This window comes from Cyprinus carpio, chromosome B19 (assembly GCF_018340385.1).
Source record: "Cyprinus carpio isolate SPL01 chromosome B19, ASM1834038v1, whole genome shotgun sequence".
Classification (NCBI taxonomy): domain Eukaryota; kingdom Metazoa; phylum Chordata; class Actinopteri; order Cypriniformes; family Cyprinidae; genus Cyprinus; species Cyprinus carpio.
The window spans coordinates 15,738,743-15,752,789 of NC_056615.1; the positions used below are offsets into that span (position 1 = coordinate 15,738,743).

General features: G+C 43.0%; 2 protein-coding genes across 2 annotated transcripts; one reads left to right on the plus strand and one right to left on the minus strand.

Annotated features, from left to right (window-relative positions):
• Window positions 1-366: 366 nt before the first annotated feature.
• LOC109112293 (kelch-like protein 31) lies at window positions 367-6,604 on the minus strand. Its single transcript, XM_019125257.2, has 6 exons — window positions 6,385-6,604; window positions 3,143-3,853; window positions 2,441-2,787; window positions 1,912-2,211; window positions 1,448-1,623; window positions 367-1,183 (listed from the first exon to the last, which is right to left on the minus strand). The coding sequence occupies exons 2-6, from the start codon at window positions 3,555-3,557 to the stop codon at window positions 427-429; spliced, it is 1,995 nt and encodes a 664-aa protein (XP_018980802.2). The 5' UTR covers window positions 3,558-3,853; window positions 6,385-6,604; the 3' UTR covers window positions 367-426.
• A 507-nt stretch (window positions 6,605-7,111) lies between these two features.
• On the plus strand, window positions 7,112-13,515 carry LOC122140632 (elongin-A-like). The gene is made up of 3 exons (XM_042744961.1): window positions 7,112-7,297; window positions 13,186-13,242; window positions 13,360-13,515. Exons 1-3 carry the CDS (start codon window positions 7,226-7,228, stop codon window positions 13,477-13,479), a joined length of 249 nt encoding a protein of 82 aa, XP_042600895.1. The 5' UTR covers window positions 7,112-7,225; the 3' UTR covers window positions 13,480-13,515.
• Window positions 13,516-14,047: the final 532 nt, after the last annotated feature.

Consider the following 14,047-nt stretch of genomic DNA (forward strand, 5'->3'; position numbering starts at 1 on the left):
ATGGCTTAATTCAGTACTACTGAATTAAAATGGTGATAATCCCATTATAGTATTTTCAATAGAACTGTATGGCTCAATTTCTAAAATTCATTCACAGAAACTCATAAGCAGATACCTCACTAAATTCTTCGCACTGCAGAGTCTCTTGTGAAATGTATCTGTTAACATTCTTTATAAGTGGGCCCTAGGTAGTACCTTTTCTTTGAACTTGCTGTGTACCTAATGCATATTTGGAGTTTTAAGAACAAGGCTTAAAAACAAAGACCCCTATGCTTTTCCTTTCATGTTGTTATTCTTTACATTCTACTCCAAATTTCCATTTCACCTATATGTTTCTCTCTCCCTTGCTGTCTTTTTCTACACTCAACAATCTCTCCTTTCACCCTGTCTCTTTCTTGCTCTTTGTCTTTCCCCAGCTTTTCTTTCTCATGCAGTGTTATGCTGTGTCACACTGCTCTGATCTTCATGGGAAGGTGTGTTCCGGTGTCTGCGGGTCGTGTGGCGTGGGGGCAAGGGAAGGGCACAACAGGACACTCCCACTATGGGTTCTGGCAGGTCTTCAACTGTTGACCAGCTGTCAGTGCCTGGGTCATAGCGTTGGACTGCTGACTTGTAACGTTTCTCTGCTTCATTCCATCCACCCAGCAGGTACAGGTGATTTCCCAGTGGAGACATACCAGCTGTGCTCACTCCCAGGGGCAGGTTAGCAGCTCTGGTCCACTTCTTGCTCTCAGGGTTGAAGACCTCCATGGTCATCACATCAATGCGGACTCCACCGGGACCAAGCTGGCTACCTCCTACCACGTACACCTTGCCACCTACTGTTGCAGAGCAGTGCCAGCCACGAGGTGTTTCCAACTCTCCCTGCTCGCTCCAAGTGTTGCTGTCAATGCTATAACAAATGACAGAGCGAGAGTAAGCGCAGTTAACATACCCACCAGTCACCAAGATGTCTCCCGATGGAAGGACGGCACTGGCATGGCAGCATCGTGGCATATCCATTGGCGTACGGAGCTGCCAACTGTTGGTAGAGGGCTGGTAGCTCTCAATGGTGGCCAAGAGGCCATCAGTGTTGCGGCCACCAATGGCATACAGTCGCCCACCAGTTGCCACCAAACTGAAATGGGTACGTCGTTGGCGCATGCTGGTAAGATGTAGCCAAGTGTTGAAGCGAGGATCGTATCTGAGGTTCAGAAAGTAACGCGGTCAAATCTGTGTATTAGATTTTAGACTAAGGGTGTCCAATCCTGTTCCTGGAGGGCTACCTTCTTGCAGAGTGGCAACCTACCTGGAAGTACCTAGTAATACTTAAACTTTGATTAGCTAGTTCAGTTGTGTTTAATCAGGTTTCGGACTAACCTCTACATGAAGATGGGACCTCATGAGCAAGATTGGACCACCCAAGTTTTAGACTGATGACTAAATTATTTGTGGTAACATAGCCTACCTGCTAAGGGTGCCAACAGCATGTTTAGCCTGGTTTCGAGCATCATTCTGATCTTCTCCTCCTGCCACATACAGGAATCCATCCATCACAGCCACACACTGGTTGAAACTCTTGGCTGGCAGCTGAGTAAGATGACGCCATGTAGCCGTTCCCTCTCGTGGATCTCTCCAAAGCACCTTTGCACAGTAAAACAAGTGAGCAATCAAATGAAAAAAAAAACAATTTCCTTGTTTGGACAGAGCAGGGAGTTTAGTCTTGCTCCTGAAGGACCACATTCTTGCAGAGTTTTACTCCAACCCTAATTAATCCAAAACACCTTATCCATGGTATTCAGGATTACTAGAAGCTTCTAGGCTGGTGTGTTGGAGCAGGACAGATGTAAACTCTGCTGAAAGGTGCTCTTCCAGGAGTAGAACTGGAAACCAATGATATACATGTCATGGACATTTTCCAAGGGTTTGTACCTCTCGACTTAGGGCACGCTCAGTTAGTGAAGGACGACCCCCAATGGTAAGAAGAGCATTCTGGCTTCCGCGGGCCTTGGTGCGCCGGGATTGCAGTGTGTTTTGCTGGTAGGGCAGCAAATGGTAGTTCATGGCATCCACCAGAAGACGGTGACACTGAGGATCTAGCATCATGCGTGCCACTGGCTGGATCTCACTAACCAGCGCGCTCGCAGGGATGGTCTCAAAGCGCACGTGAGACAGCAGTTCTGCAGCATGTTCCTGCCTCTTTGGGTCAAAGTCTATCCACTTCATTGCAATCTAGGTTCCAAGAAAATTTAAAATGAGTGGTCCAAGTTTAGTATCTAATGCAGTCTACTTTTATAAATAGTGTACATATTTATACTCTTCTCACGACTCTAACTATATCTCTTTTTACAAGTATGTGCTGACATGTTTGGCTTTTGGGTCACTGTATAAATAGGTCTTCCTTAGCTTTTGCAATACCCCTATTCCTCTTGCCCTTCCATCCATCTTTCCTTACACTGACCTGAAAGGTGGTGACCTCTGAAGGAAGAGATAGGTTGTCATCTTGCAGGAAAGATGTGATCTGCTCCAGGGTGAGTTGGTTGAATTGGGTTGTCTCAGAAAACTGGGTAAAATTCTCCAGAATGTAGCGCCGGGCAGCCTCTCGAACAGGCATCAGGCCATATGCAGCGCCGATGTTCCACACATACACACATGTGTGCACATTCAGTTCGGACATCAGGAAGTCCATGCACATCTGGAGAAGATGAGGGATTTGCAGGGTGCTGGCTGCAGACACAGTGCAGCCAATGGTGTACAGGGACATGTGCACACGTCCCAGGTAAGCAAAAGTAATCACATTGGCAAGTCCTGAGGATAAATATAATACATACAGTATATGTTATGGTGTTTTAATATTTATGACTTAGCCATAATGTCAGACATGATTCCAGTTATTTGGGCAACTCAAAATATTGGGGAGCTTTAACAAATGCAGCTAGGTCTTTAACCCTGCTCTAGGAGACATACTGTCCTACAAATTTTAGTTCTAAGCTGCTCCAAACCACCTGCCTTGTTGGTTCTGATCCTTAATCAGATTCAGAAGTGTCCCGAATGGTTGGTTCAGGTGTGTCTGATGAGAGCTGGAGCTAACCTCTGCAGGACAGTGGGTCTCCAGCCACACAAGTGAAAACCTCTGAGCTAGGTTATATCTTTTAAGGCTTACCGAGAGGTGACAGGGTAGGGAGTTCCAGTCGTTTGAGTTCAGGGTCCTTGGCCAGGACTTCACGAAGATACTGGCTGACTGAGGAAATTACTAGCTTGTGGACATCAAATGCCTTGGTTTTGCAGGCCATTTCCATATCAGTGAGGAATCGTTCCTGTCTCATGCGGCTCAGCTCCTCCAGCAGAGCGGATCCATGCAGGGGGCGGGTGAGCTCACTGCCCAGGCCAAAACCTCTCTCCCCAGGTCGAATCACAGGGGGTGGCAGGGGCACCCCATTGAGCCGGTTGAGCTGCTCAACATTAAGAGGACCCTCCAGCTTCTTAACACCGGGCTCTGGGACAGCCACTCTACTCTCAACTGTTGTTGGTTCAGAAATGGACTTCTTAGGGCGTGGTGACTTCTTCTTGGGAGCCATTGAGATGTGTAGGCTGGTTAGATGATAGCTTTTTATCAGTCAGGTCAACAGATTTTCAAACTGATAGATTATGTGCTGACAGTCACAATGACCCAATAACACTTGAATAGATTCAATTGTTTTGTTTTTGTTTTTTTCTTTAAAGGTTTTTACTGACAGAATAATTTTGAAGCTGTGACACTTTTACTGTATCACAAGAGCAATGATTAACCAAGATGCTATATGGACAGACAGACACACTACACTTCCAACCTAACAGTGGAGGAGTGCGATTGATCCGTGTCAGTGCACACCACCTGAAAATAAACACAGTTAACATATAGTAAGTATGAGTTCAGTAAATATCATATGCTTTACAATATCATGGTCAACATGGATGGGTTTACACTTGATCTCATCTTACTCTTTTACAGTGGGAGGATATAAGGCTGATTGACAGGTGCATGTGGTCTCGTAAGAGAGTTTCCAAAAAGGATTGCCACAGACCACAGTTATAATTTATTATAAGCAAGCTGAGTAGATTTTTGTATTCCAAATTGAAAGAAAATTGTGAAGTATATTCCATGTAGTTTTTTTTTTTTTTGGTTTAATTTTACATTTCATAGATCGATAGTGTATAGCAGGGCATATTGCAGGACACTATATGCAGTTTTGTTACTAAATTTTATAAAGGATGTTACGTACATTTTGCATTGACATCTGACTATTATTATAGGACTCAGCATGTCTTAGAGAATGTGTGTTTATTCTTATATCAGCAAACCCCTCCCATTTGGCAGTTATTATAGTTAAATATACATGCACACTACCAGACTCAAATATTTAGCCACATAGTTTATTACAGATCACAGCAAATACATAAGCAGAATTATTACTTTTGTCCAGGTTGGTTGTAATCAGCTCCTTGAAAATGTGTATCTTTTCTGAGAGGAGATTGTTCTGTTATGCTTGCAAAACCAGAACAAAGCAGACCACTCATAGACAAACAAACAAGCATGATTGGCCTGTGATAGACAGGTGTGCTTACATCTCTTCTGAAAACATTCTAAAGCCACATAGGAAGAATGGCAGGGGCTGTGCTGCTTAAATTACCCTCACACTGTCATCATTCCCTTCCTGTGCCCTTTCTCACCCCCATCTCACATTAAAATCTGTGCCACAATACAAACGTTTATCAGCATTCTCAAAATCAGATGTAGTTGTTTTCAATCAAGCGGAAATACATGGATGACTCAGTCGTGCAAAGTGAATCCGCCCATTTACCATGACAACCTTTTTCACCAGGGACATATACACAAAGGGCTGCTGCTTGAGTGTGATCAACAGGTGTTCAAAATACGAAGGGTCTCATTTAAAAAGGAAAAATAATAGCATCAAAAAAGCAATTACATGTTGGACAATATAATGCATAAAATCCTGAATGTTAGAAAAGCATATGTATATGGCACCAAAGGCAACAATGTTTTTACCTTATATAAACAGTGTCATTTAAAAAATTGTTTTAATCGAATGGCCCACTTTTTGTTTTGCTAAGGCTAAAATGTTACAAAAATCAACCTTTTTGTAGTATACCATTTTAGTATATTGTGCAAACTTTTCAGTGCTTATTTCCATCTTCACAGTTGTTTTTTTTTTCCTAGTCAGAATATTTTTTATTTCTAGTTGGTCCCTAATATGGCAAGATTTACCATACATGAATAGGTAACATATATATACAGTATATTAGAATGATAAAATAGAGCATTTTTATGCATTAAGTCTTAATACAAGCTATATTGCTTTCTTGATGACACATTAGATACAGAAGTAATGTCGCCTGCCATGCTTTTGTGACATTTACTATCATTATACCACGGCAGCTGCTGGCCCTGCATGGGCTATGACATGCACACACAAAACCACAGCACATTTACAGCTATTTACAGCACAGAGAGGAAAATGCTGGAGGGGAAAGAATCAATGACTGATTTAATTTTCAGGTTTGCAGTAGTTTGAGGAAAGTTTCAGTGATGATCATACAACCATCTGACCCAGATAGCTCAATGAAAGTCATCTGGTGATCCTTTCAGGTTAACTAAAAAAAAAGTAATAGATTAAAGTTCTTTTATCTGATGCTCTAAAGAAGATTTCACAACACTCAATATGAAAAGGTGAGAGGTAAGCAGGGAGACAAGAAAATTTCTATACTTTGAAATGAGAAAGATAATAGGAAAGGATGAGAGGGTAAGAGGAGATGGGAAAGAAGCAGCTGGTACACACATCATTCCTAAAAGCTGAAGGCCTGGCTGGCTGGCTGTCTTCAGTCTAAAATGCTGTAGTGTCGTGGAATGTCTGACTGAATATATGCTTGCCAACCTCCAACAAGCTCCTCGCTCTGCTTGTTATTTATAGACATTGAGAAACAACCCTCATGTCATTCTCTGTTTCTGACTCTGACAGGGGTCTGATTAAATTTAGACCACCCCACTACAGTGGGATGCCTTTGATAAGAAATTCTATGAGTCTGTGTTTGGATTGTGAGATGTCAGGGATGCAAAGTAATGTTTAGTTTTTAATAAACTCACATAAATTGAAGCATGTCTATATGAAGTAAGCATGTCTTATGATTTATCCTTGTTGTAAATCCTTGTTCTAAATTACAAAGAGATGGTGAATCTAATTCATGCACTAAAAGTGGAAGCAATGTTCTGTTGCTTTTAAAACATTCACGTCAATGTTCTGTTGCTTTTTAAAACATTCACATGTCAGTGTCTAATTTAATGTAAATGTATTATTATCTCCTTATGCATTCATCAAAAGTAAAAGAAGCACAGTCAGAATATTTTACCTCTATTTACAGCTCTCTTCCACTCTTCTTTGTCCTTACTTGTTCTTCTTTCATTCGTTCTCTTAGTTCTTGAATCCACACTGTTTTCTTTCGCTTCTTGGTAATCGGTCTCTCTCACTGTCTGTCTGTCTGTCAGTCAGAGCTCTGTTGGCAGCAGGAGTTAGTGCAAAAGATGAACCAACCACAGCTCTGCAACACAATCCTACCAGTCCTCCACCCCACCTACATAACCTTCTCCATATACAGCCATCCTCTCCCCCAAAAAAACACTGTCCATATCCAGCTTGTCCTCCTAACACCAACCTGATAGGACACACAGAGGCAGCGTCATTCTTACAGCCAAGACAAGATTAGGGCTATAACTGCCCTAGACATTATCCATAGACAGTTATTCAATGGAAGATTAGTATATATATATATCAGGATTTAACATTTGATTACATCTTTGGCCAAGAAGATGCTTCTCTCATGTTGTTGTGGTAATTTCTTGAATTTGAATATGTAACTAATTAAATACTTTAATAATTCTAAATCACTTTTAGACATGCTATAGGCAAATTAAAGTTTGCAAGTAAAAAAAAAAAATCACTAGGCCTACTTCATTTGGCCTTCCTAGGTAGGATGTATCTGAAATAAGCACAAAGCTGAATTATCAAAGCTGAACAATAAAAACATGAATACATCATGACCTCACAAAGTGATTAGGATGACTTTATAACAGCAGAATGACGTTCTTCCGGAATCTCCATTTGGAGTGACGGAAGTTCGCAGCAGTCTGAAACAACAGCAGGCCCCCACCACTGCTGTTTTGGCTTCCGGGCAACATGCACCAGCTGTAAACATGGCGGAGGAGATATTGGAAGCAGTCGAGAAGTTGCAGTTAAGGCTCACAGAGAATCAAGAGCCTCGCAAGGTAAGAGACCTTTTTTGGTGAGACGACGCGAATGCTCTACGTCGTCCCCTTTCGCACCGTGTACGACTATGTTATACGCACTTCGGCGATCGTCTAGCCTGAGGTTCGATCAACATTGCTATCCAGAAATCCCACGTCTAACAATTACAAGAGCAGCAGACCGTGAAATGGATGATCGGTTTACATAGATCAATCTGGATTGAGCTTTCTCCTCAAATATGCCTCGATACGACAGCAATAACAGCATCGATGCACTTTCCCAGAAGCTTATGATCATTTATCAGAAATGCCAACCATAGCGATTTAATACGATAGCGGTGACAGATGAAGACAGGCCTTGAGTAATGCAGCAGAATTTCTGTAAACGTTACTCCCTGTAAGACACGATTCCTTCTTAATTGTGAATGGTTGTTACACTTAGGTTGTGTCTCAAAACCTAGTGATCTGCCTATGTAGAGGGCATTAGTGGGCAGAATGCTTCATTCCATGCCTTTAAATGTTGTCTAGATAGGCAGTTCAACGAGGTTGGAGATACTGCCAAACATACTGGTCAGTGCAACCCCCCATGTTCCCGTGTAGGCCACGACGACACTTTAAAAGTGCAATTAAACGTTTTTTTGCCAATTCTGGCATCAAAGTGAGTCTACTGCTTGGCCAACTAATAAGTTTGTTATTTAGCATTCGTCTTACTTACAATGTTGTCTTAAAATACTACAGTGTTATTTGGGCACTACAACATGGTCATGTCAAGGTTTTTTTTTTTTTTTTACCTATACAATATTAGTAGCTGTGTTTCCATCCATCTGTTTTAATACGCATTTTGGTATATCGCATAAAAAAAAAAATGCTGGATGGAAATGCCAAGATGCGTATACATTCTAATAATGTGCATAAACTACGATGGAAACACATTTACCGAATAAATTCCACCATGCGCATTAAAAAAGTCATATACACTCATAACCTCCGTTCCCTGAGTGACAGGAACAAGACATTGTGTCAGGAATCTGACGCTACGGGGACTCCCTTCCTTACTTAACCTACCTGAAATCTTATTGCACAACGCCAGTGAGGTTGCACTTCATACTGACCAATGCCAACCAAGTGAAAAGGGGCGGAGCTTGCCACTATATAATGCACCAACTTGGCGGCATGAACTCAGAATCCTTAGACTGAACTACCAGCACAGCAGATCCCATCTCTCAGGGAACCAAGGTTACAAGAGTAACCGAAAACATTCCCTTTCGAAGATGGTCCACTTCGACATTGCGTCAGGAATCTGACGCAATGGGGACTGTATAGAACAACACCATTAGAACAGCGAAGAGAGCACAGCCTCAGTGGACCTGACAGTGTGCTAAACACCAAACACTCTCCAACCAATCACAGACGACCTCCTGACAGGCCCCCAGGTGATTAGATGTATATTCCCACCTAGAAAACCAATCAGATCACTAAGAATCCAAACATGGCCTTTTTGTTGAGACAATGCTTATGCCATCGTACTAAAGATAGGATTTTTATTGAGCACAGCAGTATGCGCATATATATAAGCATGTAAATACAATAATGCAGACACAGGATGGGCACAACGATAACCATATACACACTCAGCTAGGAGCCGTAGCCGGTACAAGTGCATAAATATAAGAGGTTATAAACAAGCTGGTGCATACTGTGAGGACAGAGACAAACTGCTGTCTTGTGCCTCGCTAACCCTTAAGCAGTAATACAGTAAAAGGGCGAAGCACACGATAACACTATGTGTCACAAAGCTCGCTCCAATGTCCCTTAGTGAGCACCGATGTCTAGGTACGGTGGTTTCCCCGCCTCCGAATTCCACCTATACGACCTAGTTGAAAACATATAGAGTCAAGCAGCTAGAATCTGTATGTGGAAGCACGGGTCGAGCTCACCAACAAGACCTGTGAGGCCAAGGAGCACACATCCAAATTGATATTAGCATGAGAGGCTGAAATAGCTGCAACATAAACCTTAAGAGTGGAAGGCATAATACCACCATCCATTCGCTGTTGCAGAAAGCCCAGAATGTCAGACACGGGACAGCTCTCCGGGTCGCAGCCATTCGATTCATACCATTTAATAAAGACTGCCCATTTAAGAGCATACAAGCATCTCGTAGAAGGAGCTTGCGCCTCTGTAATCATGTCTATCACGCGGTGAGATAATAAGCCCAGGTTTACTGGTTCCTGCACACCATCCACACATGAAGTTTCCACCATTCAGGGTTGGGGTGCCATATCCAGCCATCCGCTTGAGACAGGAGGTCCCGTCTCAGCGGAATCTGCGACGGGGAAACCGTCAGTATCTCCAGCAGGTCGGGAAAACATGGTCTGTTTGGCCAGTACAGAGTGATTAGAATCACCGGCGCCCTCTCCTCTTTGATTTGTGCAGCACTTGGAGGGCTAAAAAGGCTGCTCTCAGCTCGAGGCGAATCTAAAGGTAGGGGGCATATAAAGAAGACTGAGGTGACACACCGTCGTCCCAAAAGCCTCTGATATTCTTTCAGCGCCACGGGGCTTCCCAGGCTGAAAGTATCTGGAGCAGACATTAAATCTCGTATGCGCTCTTGACAAAGACCCACTCTCATCGAGTCCAGCAGCACCCCCAGATATGTCATCGATCAGCTGGGGCATAATGCAGTCTTCTGTGTGTTCACGCAAGCTCTCCAAATGAAGTAACAGGATGTGTTTGTGTTTGTTGAGCACATCTTCTGAATGGGCAAAAGCCAGCCAAACATCCAAATATTTCAAAATGCGCATTCTGCTCGCTTTCTGCAAAGCGCCGTATCCACACGTTTCATGAATGTACATGGGACCAATGCTAGCCCGAACAACATTAACGTGAACTGATATGCTGTGCCCTCGATCGCAAATCTCAGAAAGCGCCTGTGTTGAGGGGCAATCTGGATATGAATATACGCGTCTTTCAGATCCACCAAGATAAACCAATCTACTGGCCGGATCTGTGCGAGGATCTGCTTCAGCGTTGTCATTTTGAAAGCGCGCTTGTCTAATGCACGGTTGATGGGCCTCTGGTCCAAGATCAGATGGAGACCTCCATCCTTCTTCGGAATGACAAAATAGCAGCTGTAGAAACCGCTCTCTCTCTCACTTGGCGGGACCACTTCTATCATGCATTTCGAGAGGAGATTGACAACCTCTTGCCTCAGCACCGACGCTCTGTGTGCCAGTACTTTCGACGTGACTACACCATTGAACCGGGGTAGTCTGCACCGAAACTGAAGTATGAAGCTGTTCTCTGTTATGTTCCGAATCCAGTCTGAGATGCCCTGAATGGATTGCCAAGCGCCTGCAAAACGGCACAGAGGGTGGAGTGCTTTGTTCTTTGTATTCTGAGCAACACCGCTTAACACCGGGGTCATGTTCAGAATATTCACAGGATAAATAGAAGCGCCGTGTGGCCCCGGGATGGTCGTTCTTCTTCTTGGGGCCGTAGAGCATCTTCGGTTTTGGCGCGAACAGAAGGCATTGAACTGGCGCCGATGCAGCGGGAGCTACTGCGTGCTGCAGGTTGTGCTGCTCTAGCACAGTGCGGCAGGAAGTGACTCATTGCTTTGGAGCATTTCTGAGCTTCTGAGAAGTGCTCCACAATGGCCTCCACGGCATCTCCAAAGAGACCGGAGGGAGAAAAAGAGCCTTCCTGTCCGCGTCCTTCAGCTCTGTCAGTGTCAACCACAGATGCCGGTGGAGCACCATGAAACCCATGCTTCGTCTGCTTGCCTGAGCTGTCTTTTTTGTGGCTTTAAAGGCGAAGTCCGTCGCTTTGTGCAGATCTTTGAACACCTCAAGATCCATCTCTCCCTCATCCAGGGATTTCGGGAGCTGTGCTGAAAAACTTGTAGCACTGCCATCGTATGAAGCGGCTAAATCGCCTCTTCTGAAGCAGCGTATGCTTTTGTGATGTGGGCATTTAGACGGCAGGGCTTTGTTGGCAGCATCAACTCCACTTTCAGAGAGGCCGAGGAGGGGCAGAGGTGGGCGGCGACAGACTCCTCGACAGGCAGAATGTGCACTAACCCCAGGCTTTTGCTCCATCGACTTTAGTGAAAATCTCTGATCTGCTGGAGTGGGTGCGAGCCGACTGGGGCACTGCCCACGCCTTAGTGACTTTGTTGTGCAAATCAGGCAGACATGGGGCTCGCTTCCTCTGAACGTTGGCTTGGCGGCCAGAGGAAAGGAACCATGAATCTAGCTTACTCTTAACCGGTTCATCTGGGATTCCCACTCCAGACCGAGATCATTCATGGCCCTGGTGAGAATTCGGACGAGCTTGTCTTGAAATGTGGTGGGCCCCTCTACTTCAAAGCGCTCCACTGGGGTGTGGGCCTAGTCCTTCCTCGAAGCTGTTAATGACATAGACTCACCGAAGTTGTCGTCTCCCACAGCGCCAAATGAAATAACCTCTGAGGCACCAGAGGTGGGTCGAAGACTGTCTTCAACAAAGTGCACCGGAAAGAGGGGGGTGAAGCGCACTGTGTGTGACCACTCCCATGCGGCGGACCCACCAGCGGCTCACTGGCAGCAGTGGGACGCTGCCTGGAGAAATCACCAAGTGCTATATTCCTCCGGCTCCTAAGTACCCGCACTAAGAACTCCTCGAAGTGTGGGCAGTCAGACACGGTGAGTGCTGCCTCCACGTAGGCGAGACCCAGGCACAGGATGCAGTACTCGTGGGTCTCCTGAGCCTCGATGGGTCCCAAATACAGCGTGCAATAGCTTGACATGCTGGAACGCCAAGAGGGAAATCCATCTTCTTGCGTCTTCTCCGCAGCTGTCTTGAAGTAGGATGCTTGAAAGAGGAAGATTCTGAGTTCATGCTGCCAAGACAGCGGATTATATAGTGTTGATGCTCCACCCCTTTTTGCCGTCTTGTCTGGCATTGGCCAGTATGAAGTGCAACAGCACTGGCGTTGTGCAATAAGATTTCAGGTAGGTTAGGGAAGGAAGGGAGTCCCTGACATGTCAGATTCCTGACGCAATGTCGAAATGAACCATCCTCGAAAGGGAACTTGACTAACCAGCAGACCGATCTCGTTCACAGCATCTATATGTTGTGTTGGTCATTCTGAAATGCCTGAGCAAAGTCTGTCAACAAAGTATTTCTGTATAATTATTGTCTCACACGACTGCATTCCCAAATAACAGGCATCCACCTCCGCCAATGACCGCATTTATTGTGTTACGTCTGCTCTCTCTGAGGCACAAGTAATTTATTAAATATAAAAAATATTATATTCAGTGACTTCTCCTAGTTTTCTTAGAGAGATTTAATGCCAGTTTATCAGGAAGTGACGATTTTGTTCTCTTTGACTCATTGGATGGAAACGGTGTTATTCGCAAATGTTTTATGCGATATTCCAGTTTTGCATACAAGTTAGATTTGTATCTTTGGATGGAAACAAAGCTAGTTACTCCATTTTTTCCTTAATGTATTACATTTATATAGTTTTCTATTATATGTATTTGATCTATTATTTGTTCTACTATTATTATTATTATTTCTATTATATGTATTATATGTATTTATATGTTTTTGGGTATAATTTATGTATCATTGTAAATTTCTCTTTTTTTTGTGGTAAGTTTTATAGAATGATGTGATTGGGATTTTATGGTAATATGTGTTAAATACATTGTAAATAATCTTTAGTGATAAGAGTAGTGTAGTTTTCAAAAAAATTGACAGTTTTCCACTTCATTTGATCACAAAGATTTTGACAATGTTCTTTCTCATATTGTGGTGATGGTCCAAAATTAACATTTTGCTACAACTTCCAATGGTGAGTGTTAATGGAAAATTTACCAGCTATAAATACTTTTTTCCACTTTTCACCTTCTGTCTAGCTGCTGAAAACTCTCAAAAGGCTGGGGGAGCTTCCTATAACAGTAGACATCCTGGTGGTAAGATTCAAATATTACTTATGTTCTAAAGTATTACTCTTGAGTTGGTCTAACAGTTTTTATTAATGCAGTTGGTTCTATAGCTTTTAATATGTTTGTTTTATTCGATTCTTGCAGGAAACAGGCATTGGAAAGACAGTGAATTCTCTGCGCAAAAATGAATATGCTGGGGAGGCAGCAAAGAACCTTGTGGCCAAGTGGAAAAAGCTTGTGCCAGAGAGATCTGCAGACAGGTGAGTTTTTTTTAAGGTGATATATTGCATATTCATATCATTGCAATTAACCTTTTAAAGTAATAAGTACCAGGTGTATTGAGGAAAATGGATGTTTCTTATTGGTCATTAAACTGTATATTGCACTTTTGCATATTTTTATATATAGAATACTGTTCAAATGTTTGGGGTTTTGATAAGGGGGTTCTTGAAAAAAGTGTTTTATGTTCACTTAGCCTGCATTTATTTGACCAGAAATACAGTAAAAAAAACATTTATATCGTCCAATATTATCACAATTTAAAATGTTAATTTATTAAAATGCAGTTTACTCCTGTGATGGAAAAGCTACATTTTCAGCAGCCATTACTCAAGTCTTCAGTGTCACATGAAACTTCAGAAATCATTCTTATATGCGGATTTGTTTTTTAAGAAACAGTTTTGCTGCCTAATATTTTTGTGGAAAGTTGAAACCATGATACATTTGGTTTTTCTGGATTCTTTGATAACTAGTTCAAAAGAACCGCATTCATTTGAAATAGATTTAATGAATTCTTGCTAAATAAAAGTAAATGTATACAGTATATTTTTAA